The sequence below is a fragment of the Lytechinus variegatus genome, chromosome 11, assembly GCF_018143015.1.
Source record: "Lytechinus variegatus isolate NC3 chromosome 11, Lvar_3.0, whole genome shotgun sequence".
NCBI lineage: Eukaryota > Metazoa > Echinodermata > Echinoidea > Temnopleuroida > Toxopneustidae > Lytechinus > Lytechinus variegatus.
Genome location: NC_054750.1, coordinates 13,562,490 through 13,587,868, shown reverse-complemented (window position 1 = coordinate 13,587,868; position 25,379 = coordinate 13,562,490). Strand labels below are relative to the sequence as shown.

The window sequence follows — 25,379 nt, the reverse complement described above, 5'->3', positions numbered from 1 at the left end:
GCAGCTAGAGGGCACTGGGTTCCGCATGATGATGGGCTGATGGATGGGTTGGGGTGAATGAAGCAGATGTGAAATTATTATTCTTTGTACTTGTTCATGGTTCTTGTGTAGTATTTATATAAATTTCTATAAAATCTAATTTTTCCATTGTAAAAGAGAACTGTAGCTCGGCTAGTGCCATGAGCGTCTACTGACGGTGTGCGCGCTCTACACTATTATTTGTGAGAAAACAATGATGGATACATCTCTGCTACTAAAAGTCTCTGTTTATGTTCAGTGGGTTGCATAAATCCATGATTTTTCATGTACTCCATCTCCAAAAGGACATCAAGTTATATTTAAAGAAATAAAAAGGGCATCTTCCCTTGGGGATCTTGGATTATTCAATTATATAGTCAGAGGGTGAATTAAAAAAAGAAATAGAAAATGTTTGATATTTCAGGGTCACAAGTCAATGCTGCTGTTGTATAGAATTGTGTAATATATGTGAGACTACCCGAAGCGTTCCTCTTGTTTTTTTGTAATTTGCACTTGTCAAAATGGTTGGTTTCTTTTTTAAAATTCCATTAAAGCATTTTGAAATTGGATTAACACACCATGTACATGGTGGGTGCATCGTGGTCTAGTGGTTCTGACTCTCGCCTTTCAAACAGAGGGTCGTGGGTTCGAATCCTAGCCAAGGCGTGTTTTCCTTCAGCAAGAAATTTATCCACACTGTGCTGCACTTGACCCAGGTGAGGTAAACGGGTACCGGCAGGAAGTAATTCCTCAAAAAGCTGTGCGCACCAGAATCGGTAGACTAGCTTAGCCAGGGTAATATAGGAGCGCCTTGAGCACCTAGCAAGGTGGATACGTGCGCTATACAAGTCTTATATTATTTATTACATCAGTTTTTAATTTGTTCAGAGTAATATTAGATAATACCACAGTGGATGGCATAACAATGGGAAACCTGTGCATGAGGCAATGATTTATCATGGTTTGATGCGCATGTTTTTATTGTTTTTCCTCCAGTATGTCTCTTTCTGGGGACGCTCTGTATGTAATTTTGAATAAATGAAGTATTCTTGACCTTGACCTGCAGGTGATCGTGGATTCAGCCCAGCCTTGGGTCAAGCAGAGAGACTAAGATGGAGAAAGGACCTTACACATTTCAGACAGAATGCTGAGATACCTGAGAGGTACATGAAGTCCCCAGTTGTCTCTTTTTTTGCACATTCTAAGATCTCTAGCGACATTTATAAAACATGATAAGGCAATTGTCACATTAATTCTGAAGGCAATTTAAATAATAATAGAAATTATAAAGATTTAATTGTCATTTTATGACGTAATGACATTGAGAATTACGTCACAATGAGAGAACCCGCCAGTGAGCGCACGAGGTCTTGACTTCAATTCGTTAGTAGCGCCATTTTAGCGAGGTCATAGAATGATTTTAGTCTTGAGTCTGACTACTATTTCGATGTTTCCAAAGGATTTTTGTGTTTTTGGACAGTTCCATCAATTTTTTTGTGGTCGTGATCTTCTTTCACCCCTTCATTCCCCCTATTTGATATTAAAGGTCTATCTATATTAACTACTCACTTCTTTTTATGTTTATTTTCTTACCAGACCAAAGGCTGAGTTGGAAGTCGAAGCTCGTTTAGAAGCTCTCCTGGCCAATGAGGTATCTTTTGTTGTCCTCGATGCAATGGAACTTCTAGTACAGGTATGTTAATTATTCCCAATTTGTATGCATTAAGCGGGGAAACTGAGGGTGTTCTAGCTTCTGGTATGTCAAAAATGCAAACTGGCAGTTGTAATCTCACTTTCTGGTTTTCAAAGAAATCATGGAAGGAACAGGCATTCTCTCATGTTTGGTCAACCCTATGGAATTCCACAGGGTTTATAAACACTGCAATGGATACAAGAGTAGTGGTCTTCATGACTTTGGTATTCATTACCCAGTGCACATGTATGATATCTTTTGTTATTTTTATATATCTATGTTTGTTAATACCTATGTTACTCAATTTTGTTTTACTATAATTTACTCTGCCTGAATTTGAATTGTTTAATGCATCCTTTCTGTACATTGTTAGATATTTACTATGTCTACAGGACCATGTTGAAAAACAGTGTATATATTATCTGAACATGCTTATCCCGTATAAAGATTTTTAAATAAATAAATAAATGAGCAGGTGATCTTTATGGATATTTGCCTGTATTACATGATTCAATAGAAAAGCTGGATTTATAAAGTGCTTTTTGCCTAAGGATACAAAGTGCTGCTATTGTTTCCCCGGCTTTTAATAACTGTGCTGCCATATAGATGCTGAAGCATTCAAGGAGTTTCTTCATACAGGGTACCCATTCACCTCACCTGGGTTGAGTGCAGCACAATGTGGGCAAATTTCCTTTGCTGAAGAAAAACATGCCATGGCTGGGAATTGAACCCACGTCCCTCAGAATGAAACAGTCGTAACCACTAGACCACGACGACCCCACATAACATGGAAAACTATTCAAGGGAAACCAAACTGGTGGTCATGACAGACAGGTGGCCCTCCTGTATTAAGGGGAAGCAGGTTTCACTGTATCACTCCTACAACCAACTTTACATGTTCATTGTATATTTTCAGACTGTATCTCAGACTGACCATCTCCAGGGGTGTTTGACCGGTGTCATGACTGTCCTCCTACATGCCTTGGCTTGTAATCAGAGTACCATCGTCATGGAGAGTATTCTCGCCACTCAACGATCCCTTGTCTTCAAGGTAAATATATTTCAATCATATTGATTCTTGGTAGACTGTCTAGTAACCCATGTTTTAATTTAATACATTTAATTTTGATTTCAATAAAAAGAAATGATTCTTCTTCAGATGGTATAACATATGTCAAAAGAAGCAGCTGAAATGTGTGAGCCAAATATTAGTAGGTACATGTATGTGTATTCCCATTTATTTATCATGCCCCTTGTTAATAGGCACAGCAAAAACATATACATGCACTCCTTCTTTCAGTACGTACATTTCGGTTTATCATTAGCTATCAAATTGAAACACAAGTATGTCTGCAAGTCTACTTTTCTAATGCATGCTAGATTTATGGAAAAAGGTTTATGTACAATTCATCTAATGCCAATTTGTCCAATTGCCAACTCGTCTTCTGTCGTTTGGTCTACCATCAGTTCGTCCACTCACCACATGGTCTAATTTCATTTAGTCTACTGCCATTCCGTCTAATAACCAGTTGGTCCAATTGCCATATAGTCCATATACCATTTGGTCTAATTAAACTAAACTGTTAATTGTGCAAAATGAAAAGGAAATGGGTATTAGACCAACTGGTTATTAGACGAAATGGTAATAGATGAACTGGTAATTAGACAAAGTGATGATTAGACCAAATGGTTGTTAGACAAAATGTTGATGGAGGGAATGGCATAAGACTGAATGAAGGTAGACCATGTGGTGAGTGGACGAGTTGGCAGTGGACGCATTGGCAATTTTTCCAAAAAGACTGCATAGTCGGTGCAACATTGGAAACATCGCACATAATATTATGGCCAATGATTTTATCAGGATCTATATGATATCGGTGTTTATAATGAATTTACAGTTGGTTATCACTAACCTACAGTTTTAATCACTCTCTGTTTCATCAATGTTCACTTCATTAGTATCCTGAGCTATTATTTGAAGAACAGACTGAGCAGTGTGCTGACCTATGTCTTCGTCTTCTACATCACTGTAGCTCGTGTATCGGCAGCGTACGATCTCATGCTAGTGCTTCGCTTTATCTGCTTATGAGACAGAACTTTGAGATTGGAAATGTAAGTGATGCCACTTGAAGTTTGTAGTTTTTTTACAACCTGAACATTCCTGTGCAAACCATGGTAAATTAAGGTGGGGAGAGAGGGAGGGAGGTAATCATTTATTTTGTTGTACAAGGATAAGCTGCTTTGATGACCCCTTTTGATGGTTCTCATTTGCCTTTACTTAGATATGTGAATATGTTATTATCTGCTGAATTAGGAAAAAAGAGCTTCTTTTTGTAGATTATTTGGCCCTTTTGTTCCTGCTGCACATTGTTCTAAAGATCTAGTGTACGTAACCTACCATTTACGAGACATCATTTACAAGACTCTTGCTACAGTTAAGAACATACAGCTCGCCAAATGACTTTTTGGTATCCCCTCTTCAAATTGTTTTTTGCTCACTCATGTGTGAATGAGAAATAATCTTAGTAATTTCAGATGAAAAAGGAGATTATAAGCTTTACATTGGTTGGTCATTTGTTTATGATATTTGTGATTAAGTAATGATAAATCATCGATAAATCTCGGTTTCGTTTTTTGTTGGACGCACTGTATATGAACTCTATTCCATTATATTGACTTTCTATGCTCTCTTGATAGAACTTTGCACAGAGTATATGAAATGTAATCTATTATGTTGACCCCTTATGCTTTCTTGATAGAACTTTGCACAGAGTATATGAAATCTAATCTATTATATTGACCCCTTTATGCTTTCTTGGTAGAACTTTGCACTGAGTATATGAAATCTAATCTATTATATTGACCCCTTTATGCTTTCTTGATAGAACTTTGCACAGAGTATATGAAATCTAATCTATTATATTGACCCCTTTATGCTTTCTTGATAGAACTTTGCACAGAGTATATGAAATCTAATCTATTATGTTGACCCCTTTATGCTTTCTTGATAGAACTTTGCACAGAGTATATGAAATCTAATCTATTATGTTGACCCTTATGCTTTCTTGATAGAACTTTGCACAGAGTATATGAAATGTAATCTATTATGTTGACCCCTTTATGCTTTCTTGATAGAACTTTGCACAGAGTATATGAAATCTAATCTATTATGTTGACCCTTTATGCTTTCTTGATAGAACTTTGCACAGAGTATATGAAATCTAATCTATTTTGTTGACCCCTTATGCTTTCTTGAAAGAACTTTGCACAGAGTATATGAAATCTAATCTATTTTGTTGACCCCTTTATGCTTTCTTGATAGAACTTTGCACAGAGTATATGAAATCTAATCTATTATGTTGACCCCTTTATGCTTTCTTGATAGAACTTTGCACAGAGTATATGAAATCTAATCTATTATGTTGACCCCTTTATGCTTTCTTGATAGAACTTTGCACAGAGTATATGAAATCTAATCTATTATGTTGACCCCTTATGCTTTCTTGAAAGAACTTTGCACAGAGTATATGAAATCTAATCTATTTTGTTGACCCCTTTATGCTTTCTTGATAGAACTTTGCACAGAGTATATGAAATCTAATCTATTTTGTTGACCCCTTTATGCTTTCTTGATAGAACTTTGCACAGAGTATATGAAATCTAATCTATTATGTTGACCCCTTATGCTTTCTTGATAGAACTTTGCACAGAGTATATGAAATCTAATCTATTATGTTGACCCCTTTATGCTTTCTTGATAGAACTTTGCACAGAGTATATGAAATCTAATCTATTTTGTTGACCCCTTTATGCTTTCTTGATAGAACTTTGCACAGAGTATATGAAATCTAATCTATTTTGTTGACCCCTTTATGCTTTCTTGATAGAACTTTGCACAGAGTATATGAAATCTAATCTATTATGTTGACCCCTTATGCTTTCTTGATAGAACTTTGCACAGAGTATATGAAATCTAATCTATTTTGTTGACCCCTTTATGCTTTCTTGATAGAACTTTGCACAGAGTATATGAAATCTAATCTATTTTGTTGACCCCTTTATGCTTTCTTGATAGAACTTTGCACAGAGTATATGAAATCTAATCTATTATGTTGACCCCTTTATGCTTTCTTGATAGAACTTTGCACAGAGTATATGAAATCTAATCTATTATGTTGACCCCTTTATGCTTTCTTGATAGAACTTTGCACAGAGTATATGAAATCTAATCTATTATGTTGACCCCTTATGCTTTCTTGAAAGAACTTTGCACAGAGTATATGAAATCTAATCTATTTTGTTGACCCCTTTATGCTTTCTTGATAGAACTTTGCACAGAGTATATGAAATCTAATCTATTTTGTTGACCCCTTTATGCTTTCTTGATAGAACTTTGCACAGAGTATATGAAATCTAATCTATTATGTTGACCCCTTATGCTTTCTTGATAGAACTTTGCACAGAGTATATGAAATCTAATCTATTATGTTGACCCCTTTATGCTTTCTTGATAGAACTTTGCACAGAGTATATGAAATCTAATCTATTTTGTTGACCCCTTTATGCTTTCTTGATAGAACTTTGCACAGAGTATATGAAATCTAATCTATTTTGTTGACCCCTTTATGCTTTCTTGATAGAACTTTGCACAGAGTATATGAAATCTAATCTATTTTGTTGACCCCTTTATGCTTTCTTGATAGAACTTTGCACAGAGTATATGAAATCTAATCTATTTTGTTGACCCCTTATGCTTTCTTGAAAGAACTTTGCACAGAGTATATGAAATCTAATCTATTATGTTGACCCCTTTATGCTTTCTTGATAGAACTTTGCACAGAGTATATGAAATCTAATCTATTTTGTTGACCCCTTTATGCTTTCTTGATAGAACTTTGCACAGAGTATATGAAATCTAATCTATTTTGTTGACCCCTTTATGCTTTCTTGATAGAACTTTGCACAGAGTATATGAAATCTAATCTATTTTGTTGACCCCTTTATGCTTTCTTGATAGAACTTTGCACAGAGTATATGAAATCTAATCTATTATGTTGACCCCTTATGCTTTCTTGATAGAACTTTGCACAGAGTATATGAAATCTAATCTATTTTGTTGACCCCTTTATGCTTTCTTGATAGAACTTTGCACAGAGTATATGAAATCTAATCTATTTTGTTGACCCCTTTATGCTTTCTTGATAGAACTTTGCACAGAGTATATGAAATCTAATCTATTATGTTGACCCCTTTATGCTTTCTTGATAGAACTTTGCACAGAGTATATGAAATCTAATCTATTATGTTGACCCCTTTATGCTTTCTTGATAGAACTTTGCACAGAGTATATGAAATCTAATCTATTATGTTGACCCCTTATGCTTTCTTGAAAGAACTTTGCACAGAGTATATGAAATCTAATCTATTTTGTTGACCCCTTTATGCTTTCTTGATAGAACTTTGCACAGAGTATATGAAATCTAATCTATTTTGTTGACCCCTTTATGCTTTCTTGATAGAACTTTGCACAGAGTATATGAAATCTAATCTATTATGTTGACCCCTTATGCTTTCTTGATAGAACTTTGCACAGAGTATATGAAATCTAATCTATTATGTTGACCCCTTATGCTTTCTTGATAGAACTTTGCACAGAGTATATGAAATCTAATCTATTATGTTGACCCCTTTATGCTTTCTTGATAGAACTTTGCACAGAGTATATGAAATCTAATCTATTATGTTGACCCCTTATGCTTTCTTGATAGAACTTTGCACAGAGTATATGAAATCTAATCTATTATATTCACCACTTATGCTTTCTTGATAGAACTTTGCCAGGGTTAAGATGCAGGTGACCATGTCACTCTCATCACTGGTCGGCACGGAAACCAACTTCAATGAAGAATACCTGAGACGCTCCTTAAAGACCATCATGACCTATGCTGGGGATGATACTGAGCTACAACAAACAACATTTCCTGAACAGGTAAACAGCTTTCAAATCTGTTACTTAGAACATTTTTTTTTTCATAAAAGAAAAAGGAAGGGGCACTTTGAAAACACAATTGTGTTCTGATTTTCTTAAATATTAAAGATATTGAATAGATATTTGGGTTTGAGCAGAGAGTGAATTGTACTGCAAACTAATGGAGGAGGATGAATCGTGCTTCCGTTTGATGAGGACAGAACTGGTTCAAAACTTGTCACTACTGTCTAACTGACAGAGTTCCTGTTTTTGAAAAGTAGTAGATATTTGAAGGTGATTGGAGATGAGTAGTTTGAGGAAGGGATGATCAAGGAAGACTTGAAAGAAGAGAGTGAAGGAGATGAGGGAGGGTGGATGGGTTGAGGATGCATTGAATCAGACTAGTAGGAGAGAGGGGTTGAAAGACTCTTGTAAATATGAGGTCAATATGACCACATCCGTTCACTGTTTAAGACTAAAGATTCACTACAGTGAAACCTGTATACAGAATACACATAAGGGTGGCAAGAATAGTGTTTTTATGAGCAGGTGTTTTTTTTTATTGACAGGTTCCTGTAATACATGTTTCCAATAGGGAAAACTTTTTAAGGGAAAGCAGATATGTGGTCTGTATATACTGGATATGACTATCCTTACCCTTGGCTCAAAGGTTCCATTGGTATGATGTACACTTGGAATAGATTACATTTAGGTAGATGGCGTTATTATATATCTATCATTATTGTTTTTGTTTCATGACATTTTCTGCAGGTTCGTGAGTTGGTGTTCAATCTTCACATGATCTTATCAGACACTGTCAAGATGAAAGAATTCAAGCAGGATAATGAGATGCTTGTAGATTTGATGAACCGCATCGCCAAGGGGTAAGTCTACGTTCTGATAATAAAGACTTATTCTGCACATATCTAACTTGCTAGGCGCTCAAGGTTATCTCATCTACCAATTTCAGTGCTGTTTTTTAGGAATTGCTCCCTGCTCTCCTGGGTCAAGTGCAGCACTGAATGGGTGAATTTATCGCTGAAGGAAACTAACGCCGAGGTTTAGATTTGAAACAATGACCTTCTGATTGCAAGGTCAGCATCAGTAGAACATGGTACTTTCAAATACAGGTGTCATTGTTGAGCTCTTGACAAGAAATTCAAAGGTTGTGAGATTGATCCTGTGCACTTGTCAAAACGATTGGTTTCTTTTTTAAATTCCATTAAAGCATTCTGAATTGGATTAACATACAAGACAAGCTGATTTTCTGAGTTTTTTTTGTGAAGGCCAAATTACTATTATAGCCGTATATAACAAGAATCTTCATTGGCGACTTATTTATGGTTTTTGGATGGATGGTCACCAATATCCCATAGCAAACCATAGAATCGCAACTAAAATAAACCCCAAACCTAGCGTATAATCTGATCACATTTTGTGAGCCATGATTATTTACAAAGGATAGGGAATTTTATTTGCCATTTTTGATGAACTGTTATCTCCAATCTCTAGGCTGCGTAATTATTTTTTAGATAGTGTGATCACAGTCCAATTGAGAATATTCTTGATATAACAGGTACCAGAACTCTCCTGACCTTCGACTGACTTGGCTTCAGAATATGGCTGGCAAGCTGCATGAACAAGGTAAATTGACTGAGGCTGCTGAGTGCCTGATTCATTCTGCGGCCCTCGTTGCTGAGTATCTTCACATGCTTGAAGACCGCCCTCATCTTCCAGTCGGATGTGTCAAATTTGAGGTAAGAATTGATGAGATAGAACTGGGGAGTGTTTCATGGAATACTTTTTAGTGATTTTCATTGAATATTGTTATAAGCTACTGAAAGTCAATGGAATGGCTCAAATTAGGCAGGTTGGAACAGTACATGTATTTTTTTATTGTGAATTGAACATTTTCGGCCTGCTAGCTGCATGTTTGATATGTTTTTAACTGAACCAGTTCTTTCTATCTAAATTTATATAGTGTCAAATTTATAATGCTCTGAAGTTAATATTCCCTCAAGTCCGTAGTCCCTCAATTTCTTTAATAGGTCCATGCCCTAATTTTTCTTGTATCTTTTAGAAAATCTCTCCTAATGTCCTTGAAGAGAGTGCAGTGTCTGACGATGTTGTCTCCCCTGATGAGGAAGGTATCTGTACTGGTAAATACTTCACTGAAAGTGGCTTGGTGGGACTATTAGAACATGCAGCTACACTCTTCAATGAGGTATGAATACATGCCAATTGTGTAATCTGGCAATTACTGTGTTAATATTGGATCATAAAAAAATATATGTAGGGGCAATTTCATAAATGATGTATGTCCAACCCCTTGAATGTGGGACCATCAGGAAATTATATGTCTCTATTTCTCTCTCAAGACACCATGACTGGAACAGTTTAAGGAGAGGAGTAAAAAGGGATAAAAATTGGGATTGTATGTACCGGTATATACAAGATATGATTTCATGGAATTGTCTGTAGGGAACAAAATCATGGAGAATTATTTGATTAGAGTAAAAATATTAGGTCACCCAGCTACATGTATTCATTATTAAATGTCATTTTGGGGGGACAATGATCGAAGAATCGTTTCAGTTATCAATTATTAACTGATATGTGAGTGAAGATGTCAGATTAGATTTGGGGGCACAATTTCAAAGGTCACAGATGTCATTATCTTAAGATATAAGAAGTTAGGTGACCAATGTATTTGCTTTGGCAATGACGGAGGCATAATTTTGACAGCATGCCATCAAGAATCGATCAAGTTTAGATTTTATATTATCTGTCAGACAAACATAATTGAATGTCGTTGAGCAAATATAAACCACTCATAATATCAGTATATTGAATTAATTTTATAAGAATATGATTAAACCCTTTTAGGCTGGATTATTTGAGGTGGTTAATGAAGTCTATAAGATTCTCATACCAATCCATGAAGCAAACAGAGAACATAAGAGACTCTCCATCGTCCATGGCAAACTACAGGAGGCATTCAACAAGATTTCAGTTTTGGTAAGTATTTCATTTATTTTCCAATATAAACATGCCAGTCAGAACAAGGTTATCAGGTGAATTTAATACCTATTTATTTCTTTTCAAATATCAAATTGAGTTTCTTTTAAAAGGGAATGCCCCCCCTGTCAAGTTGGATTTGATGGAACAAAAAGATGTGCTCTGCAATTGTATTTCCCACCTGGGAAAGCACCTACCACTAAGCTCCTTGTAGTTTTTCCCCCCATATTTCTCTTTATAATAAATTAATTAAAATTTAACATTCATATACTTGTTTTTATGTCATTCATTCAATTCTTAAGTTTTAATTGTTAGGATGTATTTATTTTATATTGTGTTTTATCATGAGAAATGAAATCAACCAATCAACAAAACGTATTAATAAAACTTTGACAAAAGTCAATCGAAGAAGGATAGATTCTTGTTTTTAACAAGCATCTGGATTAGTTTTTTATAATGTCAATTTTTTAAAAAGGGTCATAATGAATTATGTACCACAATGTTAAAACAGAGAGAATCTCATTTAGCACAGGAACCGATTGACTGTCATATGTAAAGTCATATATTTTTCTACAAATATCATCATGAAATGGATTCATGGTTTGTATCCTATGCACAGGGTCCTAAGAGGCTGTTCGGGACCTACTTCCGAGTTGGATTCTACGGACCAAAGTTTGGTGATTTGAATGGAGAAGAATTTGTCTACAAAGAACCTGCTATCACTAAGCTTCCTGAGATAGCACAGAGACTAGAGGTGGGTATTACATACATGTAGACCATTAGAGTAGAGATACACATCTTTCATAATGTCAAGATTAATCTTATTTTCCTCCTCAAATTGGCAGCTATCATTGATTCAGATATGCCAACTGTTTCCTTTTTAGAGTATTCCTCTTTTTTACAGTAAATACACCAATACTTTTTTATATGATTTATTACTTTTTTTTTTAATTTCTGATCTTGGAGTATGTATTATACGCAGCGCGTGACACGAGCACTGGTCCAACAGTTCCAGATCGGTAAAACTCACTGTCTGGCCAGTAACTTGTTGCATGAAAAGAACAAGTGAATTCTTGCCTACAAGCATCATGTTTAAATGTTATGTACACCTTAAATAAAAGTAAATGAATGAATGAATAAATGTATAAATAAATAAATAAGTATATTCTAATGTGTAAAAGAAAATGAAGAGAGAACTATATTTCAATATTGCATTGATCTTTCTCATCATTCTAGAAATTTATCTTGTATAGATGTAAATGAAAAGATCACTATCTTTTAATCTAAAATTGATCTTTCTTGTCACTTCAGAAATTCTACTCTGATCGTTTTGGCGAGGGTAAGGTACACACTATCAAGGATTCTAATACAGTGGACCAGTCTAAATTAGATCCTCTACAAGCGTATATACAGGTTACCTATGTAGAACCATACTTTGATTACTATGAGATCCTTCAGAGGCCTACTCTCTTCAGTAGAAATTATAATCTGAGTAAGTTTACGTACTTATCTTTAAGTAATTGGTTTTATCGTCATCATTGTCATTTTGCTGCAAGAAATGCATGTTCAATGCCAAATCGAGCATAATTCCTTGAATTTAAGACATATTTGTTGGTGATTTGCATTCGATAGCAAATTGATCCCTTGTTTAATCTTGGGACTCCATTTGGAAATAAGATTCTTGCAACACCCAAGAATGATTAGATGAACAACGCTGTGTGTCATAACTTTACCAGCATGGCAAATGACCTGGGTCCCCATTTCATAAAGACGTATTACAATAACAAATGCACAATTTCTACAACAAAATTACCATTAGCCAATCAGATTGAAGGATTTCAGTAGATTGTAACTGTTATTGTGAGTTTGTAATTATAAATAAGTTTTAGGAAACTGCCCCTGTTCTCAGGGGTGTGAGAGTTTTTGTCAGATGTCAGTTTTTGTCAGTGTGAGAGAGGTTGTCAGATTTTTAGCTGATTTCAGATTTTTTTAAATTGTCATCTAATTTTAGCTTATTTTTACTTTCCTCTGTACAAAAAGTATGGGAGCTCTATGTATTTCAGACTTTTTCAACACTCTTCAGCGCTTTTCAGATCCTTTTACTTGTGACCACCCACACCCCTGTGTCCTTGAGTTTAATATCAGATTCTCTGGTTTGTGACACACCTCCCCAGGAAAGATGAATATTCTCATCCTTTTTTTTCAGAACGTTTCATGTTTGCGACTCCCTTCACCAAGGAAGGTCGTGCTCATGGAGAGCTGAAGGATCAGTGCAAGAGAAAGACAATCTTAACCACTAAACATACATTCCCGTACATCAAAACAAGAGTGGGGATTATACAGAAAGAGGAGGTAAGTTTAATATCTTCAGAATGTTACATTCAGTATTGAGAGAGTTGGTGATATGAGCATTTGAATACTGTGCCAGGTTGTATGAAAATGACTAAATACATTGATGTTTTAAAAAAAAATAGAAAATACAGACGAAATTTTTCTGTTACGAGTTAAAACTCGCAAGTATATTCCCAATTGAGTGTGGTACTTGTATAACATCCTCCCTGCTTTGATTATATCATGTTAAGGATATGTGCAATGTGTGTTTAATCAATTGCATCGTGCATTGAATATCACCTTTTAATTCAGACTTGACTGTTTCGTAAAACAGCATTATAAACGGACATACTGAAGCTTTTCGACATGCACTCTTCGGAGTAAAATCACATGAATGACTAGAACGCTAGAGCAAAATAATGTATAATAGAACCCAAAGAGACAATGGATGCAATACGGCAAGCTGTGATTGGCTGTCAAGCGAAACAATTTAGGTTTTGTACCATTGAGGATAGCCAGAAGAAAGCATACATATATTAATATTACACAATGGTTTTGGTCATAAAACTCAATTCTACTTTGAGTGATTCACAACACCTGGTACTTGTAAACATCCTTGTGATGTTAAGGGCCGTCTGCGCTATCCCGAGTTTTCATATTAGCGGCTATTTCTGATCCGGCAAATTATCCCGATCTGAACAATCTCATGATTATTTGCAATGGAGACGCAATTATCGCGCTAGTTCGTAGGATTGATTTCGAGATTGCAATCCCAAGTCAACTTGGGTTTATTTGCAAAATAGCTCGCTATTTTATAAATTATCACGCTAATTCGTAGGTGCAGATGCACTCGGGATTATTTATTCACGGCGTCAGACCATAATGCATTGATGCCCTGCTCGAGCAGGAATCGCTCTTCTTGCAATGGTGGAGACGGGGTTTCTTGAATCTCGAGATTAATCACGAAGAGGGCAGATCGGGCTAAAATCTCGAGATTGAGCAAACTTGGGATGGTGCAGCACCGCATTTAAAGTGAATACAATATTTTGTGTTCCCTACAGATTGTCCTCTCACCTGTAGAGGTAGCCATTGAGGATATCCAGAAGAAGACCAAGGAGCTAGAAGTAGCTACCCTCCAGGAACCCCCTGATCCTAAGATGCTTCAGATGGTCCTACAGGGATGCATCGGTACCACTGTTAACCAGGTCAGAGTCAGCTCTAACTGCTTCACCAGATCCGGGGCCCGTTTCATAAAGAGTTACAACTGTTGTTGCCATTATGGCAACTACCATGGTAACCTTAAATGTGATTGGCTGCTGAGCCTTGTTGCCATGGTAATTGCCATAATGGTAAAGTTGCAACAGTTGCTACTCTTTATGAAACGTGCCCCTGGACCCTGTGACACTATCGATTGATTATTGATTGATTGTAGGACTGATTTCTACGATTGATTGCATTGAGTATCGTGTACATGTATGATCAGTGGTAAAAGTCAGCCTCACGATCAATTGCTAAGCTTTGTGTTACGAGACCCTGATTGATACTATCAGTATTATCATCAGGCATTGCTTCATGAAGAGATTTGTGATTTGACTTCCATGGACTACATTTGCCCTCAGCCAATCAGGTGCAAGGATTTGCAGTAGCTCATACTAATAGTGAAATTCACCGATTATTTTTTTTCTGTGAAATGCTCCCCTGATCATCACCTAAATGGAGGGATCAAATCTCAAAATCTAGGTTTAGTCATTGCAGATGTGTTTGCCGAATGCATGCTTGAGCTAAACACATTTGAAATGCAATGGCAAGATGATCTTTGATAAACACAAACAATGAATAGCCTGATGTTCCATCATTTATGTGAAAGTAAAATAATGCACATTGACCTTATAGTCAAATGACTGTAGTTGATTGTTGACAATATCTTTAATGTTTATTTATTTTATTGGTGAATTATCTAGGGTCCAATGGAGGTCGCTCAGATCTTCCTGGATGGTGACAAACCCTTGGACAAGCATCACAATACTCTACGTCTCTGCCTCAAAGATCTACAGAAGAAGTAGGTTTGAAATCTAGCCAAAGACACAATATCCGTTTGCTTTCTCTTTTTCTCTAAACCAGAACAAGTTAATCACTTTCATATAACGGAGTACACATCGATATTGACGTCATATGAAATATCTGAGCTCAGTTGGTTGAATAGCATGATAGATAAAATCCATTGAGTACCAAAATTGGTGTGAATTGTCCTGGTTCATTACGAACTGGATCTAGGATGGTGGTCGATGTACATGCATGTAACACAGAAAATTATGGGAATTTTGTTAAATGGAGAAATTGTGGCTGTATTTTATATCTATACTCAGTACAACTAGTAGTTATATAAATACCATTGTTAATGAATAACTATTGATATTATTTTAAAAAAATGGAAGAAAGCAATGAATGTTATTATTTAATGTTAACATTCAATTTTCATCAATCCATGTATATGTACAGGTGTGGGGATGCATTACGCAAGAACAAGGGCCTGATTGTTCACGACCAGAGAGAATACCAACGAGAGCTGGAACGTAACTATCACCGCTTCACTGATCGTCTTATGCCTCTCATCTCAAAGAGAAACCACCATCTGACTGGGACTATTAGGAGGAGTGGAGGACGACGGGAAGGAATTAGGGTTCCAAAGAGTGCATCAAGCAATAGCATTAGAAATAGTGAGACCTTGTAGATTCGATAAGTCTAATACTATTGCTCTCTGTCTGTTTGCCTTCTCTGTCTCTCTGTCCATCTTTTCTTGATTTCTTTGTCTATCTGTCTGTCTTAATTCTCTTTACTTCTTTGTATGTCTGTCTTCTCTCTGTCTATCTGTCTGTCTCTTCTTTAATTCCTTGTTTCGGTCTGTCATAAATTCAGTTAAATAATTAAGAAGGTCAATGATTTGGGTATTTCAAGTAGTATTGGTGTCAGTGGCATAGGCACCAAAATATTTTTTTATTGGAAATATATTATCCATAGGCTAGTGACGATTTTTTGTTTCTTTATTTTTTTTTTTTTGGGGGGGCAGGGGCTTGTAAAATGTTTCATGGAACAAACGAACTAGAATTGATAGTGAAGACCTTTTTTATCTGCCCCTGGTGTCTGTGTTGCAATAACATCAACCATAGCATTCTTGAAATCGGCCATTAATTACTGTTTATCTCAATCAATCATCATGCTGTTTACTACTCTGAAAGCATATTTTGTTATGATAATGAATTGTAATTTTTATATATATTATGAGAGCATTCTGAGGTTAGAAAAAACCATCATGGACTGTTTAGGAAGTAGAGAATAGATATGGAAACTTTAGTTGGTATACCCGTTTGTCCTGATAATTTACAGAATTCTTTATGCAAAAGAAAGTATAAATTACAGAGAAAGTTGAAATGTTAATCTCTTCCAACAGTGTAAATTCAATTTTTCATATTTGCCCGAGTCAGTTATCTACTTAAAGTCTATTCTGCCGTCTACACTTGTGCACATAAAATCATATCGATTATTCCCCATTAATTTAGACCAGACACAGACTATAATATTTTCTGCTTAAGTTTGGTTTATATATATTTTTATGATAGCTTATAATATATTGATTAATAAGTAGAAATGAAGCTTTATTGAAGTGGAAATTAACTTTTGACATTAGGAATAAAGCTCGGGTTATTGTTGAAAAGAAAATTAAATTTTCACTATCTGTATTTGTCAATATGACTTCTATATATTGAAGAAATTAGCGATTATGCCAGAAAGGATTTTGTGATTATACTATTATATTATGGTCAACAATATGTTTTTATAAAAAATGAAAATTCTTGAATGCCATAGGTGTTATTGGAAATATACATGTTCATATAGCAAAAGATATTTTAGTACAAGTAAAGCAAGGAAAGCATGTGAAATTATGCATTTTATGTTAAATATTCTGAATATTTTTAAAGAGACCAGAATATTAGAGAAGTGTGTAAATTATAAACACATGCATATGGAAAGGGTAATCAATATTATGGCTGCTTGTTTAGATCATTTTGCCGTAGGTCATAATCCGCTGAAAGTAACCACGCTAATTATGCATTTGTAAAGATCTGTTTTAGATGTGAATTGTTATAATAATAATTGATATATTATTTTAGTTTTTTAAATACCTTGCAATGTTGGTCTATGTATGATGTAAGAAAGTTAAGCACGAATTGAAATTGTAAGCATGAATTGAAATTGAAGCAAATTTGAAAGCAAATATTTTGTGATTTGCTATATTTCATCAAGATTCCATATAAACTTAATATGATATTCCAATGAAATTATTCCTTCTTGATTGTTATTTCACTACAGAAGCACATTTTACTTAATATTTATCAGTTTAAAGCTGCCAAGTTAATATCTGGAGTGTCAGTTCAATACAATATCAATATTGAAATGCTCCTTGTTTTCTCCTTGTATATATTGCCAGTTATATTGTTTTCCTTAATACTGATTTAATGTGCACCCTTAGCGATATAATTTGATGTATAGATCGTGTATATATTTCTGTTTTTGTTTATTTATTGATATCATTTCGACTATACTCTTTGGTAGAATAAATAGTACATCCAGTGTGCTTCTCAATAAGCCTATTATTTTTACAGTTCAGCCATCATAACTGTGTTGACATTTTGTGTTATATGTTTTGATAGTGTACCATATACATAATACATGTGATGGTCACAATTTTGATCTGGGCCCCGTCTTACATAGAGTTGAGATTAATCCGATCAATCGCAACTATGGACAGCCAGCAACGTCAACATATAAAATTCATGTTTGTTCAAAAAAATTCTAGATATGAATGTAGTATATCTATATTGAAAATTTGGTGTGTTCTCCTTTGTTTACAAAGGACATTTTACAAATTTTCTGAAGACATTATGACTCTGATTGATTTCCATAGAGTTATGATTGATTGGATCGATCGTAACTCTTTGTAAGATGGGGCCCTGATAACATTGTTACTTGCCATTTTATCATTGCCTCAAACTTGCAGTTTGGGTGATTTATTGCTGCACCATAATCTGTATTAAGCTTTATCTCTATTTGCACATGCAAAGAATTAAGACACTAAATGAAAGAATGTATTGTTCCAATTGTCAGAACGATGTATTTTTATAGTAATAATAATAGTGGCTACTTATCTAGCGCACTGGTCAAACTTCCAGAGCTTGTGGCGTTATTATTTTTCTGTTTATGAAAGTTTAATGAATGTGACCAATTTGAATTCAATATGGAATCATATTTCTATCGTAATTCTAGAGATCTAAAGAATATTATATGGAATCCATGTCATTTATTTTGATATCATCTATTCAAGTAGAATTAAGAGTAGTAAAACTGTGGAAATATTGTATTGTATAAATGTCTGCTAATAACTAACTAAGTCCTATTGAGTATTAATGCATGTATGTAGAGTTTCACAAAGTGCAATTGTATGCAAAATTTATATACATGTAATGTATGTACAGCACCTTAGTAATAAAAGAGATAAATATCCTGTGTTGTATTCTGATGCTCATTTTCCTCACAACCTTGCGTCTGTATGTTCTTTATTGGCTAAATTCCATTACTCTATCAATCTGCCTTTTGTATTGTTTATTTCTCTTTGCTTCTCTCCATGTCTAATATAGAGGTCAACTTGCATAAGTTGACCTTTCATACACCAGGGGCCCATCTTACAGAGAGTTGCGATTGATCCGATCAATCACAATTATGGACAGCCAGCAACGTCAACATCTTAAATGCATGAATGTTCAAAATGTTTTCTAGATATGACGTAAATTACATAAATTCATTGTTTTCTTGACAATTTGGTGTGTTCGCCTTTGTTTTACAAAGGACATTTTGAATATTTTAGGTTGAAAAAATTATGACACAGATGTATTTCCATAGAGTTACGATTGATTGGATCAACCATAACTCTTTGTAAGATGGAGCCCAGATATTCACATAAGTTAAAATAATATTTAGACTAGGGGGTTGTTTCACATAGAGTTAAGTAAGAAAATATTTGCAATCACATGAAATTTCAGCAGACCATCACTTAAATTCCAAATTTACAATGGAATGCATGACTTTCAATTGATTTTGGGACTTAAAATTGATATGTGATCAATTGCCCCATTAGAGTCACACTTATATGTCAAGTTGCGCAACAAAGAAAAGGCATCCCTGCACTGGTCAAATCATGCTAGGAAGATGTGTGCAACTTGTAGTAGTAAGATTGCATGTCAAATAGCGAATCTGCACCGTGCATGGCTCTAAGTCGCTCTTAGTTCTCTGTGAAACACGTCCCCTCAGGTTTAAAGCTTGGTCCAACTGCACTTAACGGATGCAAAGAAGATGCAAGACAAAAGAATCTTTCCATCCATTGGAAAATGTTTTGTATCCATTGTGTACTCTTTGCAGACATGTTTCATACGCTCTATTATCCATCGAGCATCCATCCACTGTGATTTCATTGTTCGCCCATTTGTCCATTGTCTGGAGCGGATGAAAACGGATAGAGCCACCCCGAAATTTTGCTTGTCCGCTGTATCCGATATGTGTCCGTCGGCCCAGGTGGGTGTTTCATAAAGCTGTTCATAAGGTACGAATGACTTTACGCACGACTGGTAGCCCTTTCTTGTGCTATATCCCTATGTAGCTGACTTATGTATTAGAACATGTTCCAGTTGTGCATAACTTTACGAACAGCTTCATGAAACACCCACCTGGCCTTTACACGTCTCCAATATACACCTTTTATAGTTTGGCATAGATTTTGTGGTTCCATTAAATACGACTTTAGGAATGTTTGTTACTTGTATTTAAAGGGCTCTTTTTCTTTATTAGAAATCACATCTCTTTCTCTGCCTCTCCTCCATGTTCCCTCATTCTCTCCCCCACCCTCATATCTATAAATCTTATGCATTGATGTAATCGTGCTGCAATCTCTGAGGCTGAAGCAATTGCCTTGCAGGCGTTGGCCATCTGCATCTCCAGAGCTGCCAACCTCATTTGGGAAAGAATATTATTCTTCAGATTGTTTTATCCAATTTTCAAGCCAAAATCCTGTTTTTCTTTAAAATTTTGAAAAACATACCAAAAATCATCATTCTTACAAGTTTTAAAAATCCTATTTCTTGGGGACATTCAACTTGGTGACACTTTCCCCATAATAATCCCACCAAATATGACAAAATCCTGCTTCTTGGCAGCTCTGCACCTCTGACCACTCGGTTTATCCTTATCTACCGGTATATCCTCGAAGGGAGGACGCTATGAGATAATGATGTCCTATGCGTTGGAGCGTTGTGGCCCAGTGGATTAGTCTTCGGACTTTGAAACAGAGGGTCGTGGGTTCGAATCCCAGCCATGGTTTAATTTCCTTCAGCAAGAAACTGATCCACAATGAGCTGCACTCAACCCAGGTGAGGTAAATGGGTACCGGTAGGAAGTAATTCCTTAAAAAGCTGTGTGCGCTATGAACGCCTAGCTTAGCTGGTAATATAGGAGCGCCTTGAGCACCTAACAAGGTGGATATTTGCGCAATATAAATACCCTATATTATTATTATGCATAAGGTCTATTGCCACTCCGATGTATTTGGGGAAGTGATTCTGTCACAATTATAAATTGTCTCAACATATCTCACAGCAAAGAGAAATAAGGACACATTGAGAGTCATCTATGTTATCTTGCATTAATACTTACTATCATATATCCATATAAAATGTCTTTTGATACAACCTTAGCAAAGGCCATGCAATGACTGGCAGATTTCAGTCATCATAAACATAATATCATCAATACTAAAAAGTGTTTTAATTATATCATCAATACATGGTTTACAACTGCAAAACTTATTTCTTAAAGAAAGAACTCTTATTTCAAGAGAGAACAAAAATGAGATGAAGTTCCATGATTATCTTGCAAACTTTGTTTATTAAATCTACATACATGTTCGCACATGAGTCACTTATTCATGGAACTGCCCATGTGGAATGAACTCTTTCATGTACATAATTGGGAAGGACAATTAACTGAGCAATGCTAAAAGAATGATTTGTTACATGCATCAACATATTTATTTTTCAATTTATTTGCAAATGGAAAATATTTAATGTGATGGGTATTTTCCAGAAATGTTGGAATTGAGGAATTGTTTGAAATCATTAACTTCACATGGTTTAACCAGATGAAAATAAGTAACCCAATATTTTTTGTTGTTGTGATAATGCATTTTGCATATAAATGTTTCATTCATAAAAATTCAATCAAAATATTATTTTAACTTCAAAAGTAATGGATATTATGTTTCTTATCATGGAATGTCACATTTTTCTTCTTGTTTTCTAGAGAAATTACCATTATTTACTTAACATAACTCCAATGTTCTGTTACGTTAGACATTCCATAAATTTTCCACAAAATAAAACCCACCACAAATTAATCAATACTGTTTGGAAAGGCACAGTGTATTTTTATACTTACAATGATTAGTACACAATACTTATATTACTTATCAGAGTCAGCTGCACATTGGAATAATTAAATATTCTATCTATTAGTCATAACATCATAAGGGAATATCAGTATCCCTTTTTACCACACTTCATGATTTTTTTTAAATTCTTTTTTTATTATTATATTTTTTTAAAGTAGTATGGTATTCGATCACAATGTACCTACAATTTCAATAGAGTCAAAATCATAAAGTTATTCTAAAATTTGTGATTTCAATTATTGCAACACACATTATTATGGAAACCAATCATACATCACAAATACATTTTACTGAATTGATTTAAAAAAAAAAAACAAAAAACTTTCTTGTAATAAAATATAACCGAAGGACACAGTGGCTCATAAAAAGATAAACGAATCAAAAAGGTTTAAATATTTCAAGGAAAAAGAAAAATATTATAAATTTTGCACTTAGGAACATCAGAATCAAGCATCTATTATTGCTAATGTATCTTGGAATCATCAAAATCTAATGGATTATGCAAATCCTTGTAACATGCTTTACTGCTTAATGAAGCATTTTGCTATTTAAAATGAATATACTAGTAATCAAATTCAAAATGGAACACAATTAATAATTGGAATATTAGCACCTGTGAAAAAAACTATATATAACAATCTCCATATTAACAGCATAATTAACAAAATCAGAGAATAATGGAAAAAAGCATGTTCTCAATTATTTAAAGAAAAAAAAAGGTCTTAAAAACAACACTAATCATCAAGTATCTTTTAACATATATACAACTTATACTTTCAATAAAATACACAATCGTCTCTAAAAATATACTTTCATTTAGTCTTAAACTGATATATCTTACCTCATAAAAATAGTAATTAGGACTATTATATAGTGCTGCAGCCGAACCGAACGGAAATTCGCCGAACTTGGCACTTCTGAACTGGACCGAACCAAACGCAAAGGCCTGGTTCGGAAGTTCGGTAAAAAAAAAAAGTTTGTTAATATGCAATGCATGCGTAAGTGCGATGACTACATAGATTTAAGTATAAAATTAAAAAAAAAAAAAATTGGTTAGTGATCGTGTACAAAGAGAATTCCACTCAATATATTTCTAAAATCCACTATGATAGCTCCCATCTCGTCTTTGATTGAACTGTTATCAACTTAAGAATATTTTATCAACATAAATATATTTTTTCTTGATAAAATGAGGGGACATTTTGAAGCTTAACTCGGTATAAAAGTGTGGTGTAATTACGTATTGCCGTAATCGATCGTGATCGTAATCGACCTAATCATTTTGTATTTAATAAAGAAAAAGTACCAGACATAAATTCATTCCTAGTAAATGACAAAGTATGACAGTTTCAGTCTCGTGTTTGATTATCATTTTCATTTTTTTTTATAAACATGAATATATTTTTTCCTTATAAAATGTGGGGACATTTTAAGCTTAATTCAGTTAACAAGTGGAATGCCTCTGGCCGTCTCACCTGCATCACGCGGTTCAATACAGCAGCAGTGCTGACTTTGAATACTACTCTAACTCGCACAAGATGTTCAGTGACACATGGTTACTCTTATGTCCACTTTTTATGAACTAGACCAATAAACTTACAGAGATATGATGGTTATTCAACAAAAAACCCCAACATGGCCAAAGTTCATTGACCTTACATGACCTTTGACCTTGATCATGTGACCTGAAACTCGAACAGGATATTCAGTGATACTTGATTACTCTTATGTACAAGTTTCATGAATCAGATCCATAAACTTTCAAAGTTATGATGGTAATTCAACAGATACACCCAATTCGGCCAAAGTTCATTGACCTTTGACCTTGGTCATGTGACCTGAAACGCGCACAGGATGTTCAGTGATACTTGATTACTCTAATGTCCAAGTTTAATGAACTAGACCAATAAACTTTCAAAGTTATGATGGTAATTCAACAGATACCCCCGATTCGGCAAAAGTTCATTGACCCTAAATGACCTTTGACCTTAATCATGAGACTTGAAACTTGCACAAAATTTTCAGTGATGCTTGATTACTATTGTGTCCAAGTTTCATGAATCAGATCCATAAACTTTCAAAGTTATGATGGGAATTCAACAGATATCCCCAATTCGGCCAAAGTTCATTGACCCTAAATGACCTTTGACCTTGGTCATGTAACGTGAAACTCATGTAGGATGTTCAGTGATACTTGATTAACCTAATGTCCAAGTTTCATGAACTAGGTCCATATATTTTCTAAGTTATGATGACATTTCAAAAACTTAACCTCAGGTTAAGATTTCGAAGTTGATTCCTCCAACATGGTCTAAGTTCATTGACCCTAAATGACCTTTGACCTTGGTCATGTGACATGAAACTCTAATAGGATGTTCAGTAATACTTGATTAACCTTATGGCCAAGTTTAATTAACTAGGTCCATATACTTTCTAAGTTATGACGTCATTTCAAAAACTTAACCTCAGGTTAAGATTTGATGTTGACGCCGCCGCCGCCGTCGCCGCCGTCGGAAAAGCGGCGCCTATAGTCTCACTTTGCTTCGCAGGTGAGACAAAAATTGTAGTTTAATTACGTATTGCTGTAATCGGACATACATTTGATTGTTTTGTATTTAAAAAAAGAAAAAGAAAAGAGATAAATTAATTCCTTGTGACTGACAAAGTAATGGTAAAGTATATATATTCCACCTTCTGAAATTTCCATATTAATATAAAAGATAAATAAGAGATGAAGGAATGAGGGTGAAAAAAACAGAAAAGATAAAAATTCAAACCAAATCAACGCATGTTCCCTGATCGATGTTCCGGAAATGGTTGGTAAGGAAAGTTGAAACAGGAAGTCCAAACAACCTGCTCTCGGTTGCTATTATACAGGTAGAATTCGTATTCCGAACTTGAAACGTTTTTCCATTGTCAATATTTTCTTAAAATTGGTTTAATCTGGTCAATTACTGAAAATGAAATGATAAATTATCAGTTCCGTCTTAGTTCTGACGATCAACGCCGAGTGATTTCGCAACACTAAAATACACAGTACAGTCCCATGTACTCATTTTCGTGTTGGAAATATGTTTGAAGTCACGTAGCGTCGATCTTTCTGGACCAAGAATGAACTGATATTGTATCTTTTTAAAGTAATTCATTGACCAGATTTTACCACTTTTCAGAAAATAGGGACTTTCTAAAACACTCATTCTTTGGAATGTGAATTTTACCGGTATAACAGTTGAGTGGAGGTTGTTTGTCTACTATTTCGACATTCCCGATCAACACTTTCCAATTTGAGAAGCTGCGTTGGCAATGACATCGTAATCGATCATGATCATAGCTACATGAAATAATCATGAAAAAAAAATATTCTGATCTTCGTAATTCTGTTTCTGTCCTGATTCTCTCGTTATCAATATTTTTTTCTTTTGATTTTTTTATTTTCATTTTAAAAATGAAAGTAGAAATGACTGTTATTTTTTGTTTAAAGATTAAAACAAAAGAAAGTTCAACAATTTTCATAACTATTCTTTTATCATAAATATATGACAGATCATCCTGGAGATTACTTGTTTGTGGGTCGCGATCTTTAATTTTTATATGTGAAATTTAATTTGGCATTTATTGCCGAACCCCGAACCGAACCAAAGTTCGGAAAAAAATTGCTGAACCCTGCCGAACCGAACCCGAACATGCCGCCTGACTTGCAGCACGACTATTATAGCAAATATTTGGCAGTACATGGCATGACAAAATACTATAGGCCTACTGGCATTGTCATGATTACATGCAAAATGTTGGGAAAACTG

At 34.8% G+C, this 25,379-nt stretch overlaps 1 protein-coding gene across 2 annotated transcripts in view; it reads left to right on the top strand.

The window, feature by feature from the left end:
- LOC121423974 (dedicator of cytokinesis protein 7-like) overlaps positions 1-15,854 on the top strand; it is a 68,201-nt gene extending 52,347 nt beyond the window's left edge. For both annotated transcript variants that reach the window (XM_041619529.1, XM_041619530.1), the window contains 15 exons: positions 1,085-1,181; positions 1,615-1,711; positions 2,628-2,762; positions 3,671-3,823; positions 7,542-7,700; positions 8,451-8,563; positions 9,256-9,436; positions 9,760-9,903; positions 10,566-10,697; positions 11,317-11,451; positions 12,009-12,189; positions 12,904-13,049; positions 14,090-14,233; positions 14,990-15,087; positions 15,528-15,854. In XM_041619529.1, the coding sequence (XP_041475463.1) occupies positions 1,085-1,181; positions 1,615-1,711; positions 2,628-2,762; positions 3,671-3,823; positions 7,542-7,700; positions 8,451-8,563; positions 9,256-9,436; positions 9,760-9,903; positions 10,566-10,697; positions 11,317-11,451; positions 12,009-12,189; positions 12,904-13,049; positions 14,090-14,233; positions 14,990-15,087; positions 15,528-15,759 (2,147 nt within the window). In that variant the 3' untranslated portion in view covers positions 15,760-15,854. The remainder of the gene's footprint in view (positions 1-1,084; positions 1,182-1,614; positions 1,712-2,627; positions 2,763-3,670; positions 3,824-7,541; positions 7,701-8,450; positions 8,564-9,255; positions 9,437-9,759; positions 9,904-10,565; positions 10,698-11,316; positions 11,452-12,008; positions 12,190-12,903; positions 13,050-14,089; positions 14,234-14,989; positions 15,088-15,527) is intronic.
- Positions 15,855-25,379: the final 9,525 nt, after the last annotated feature.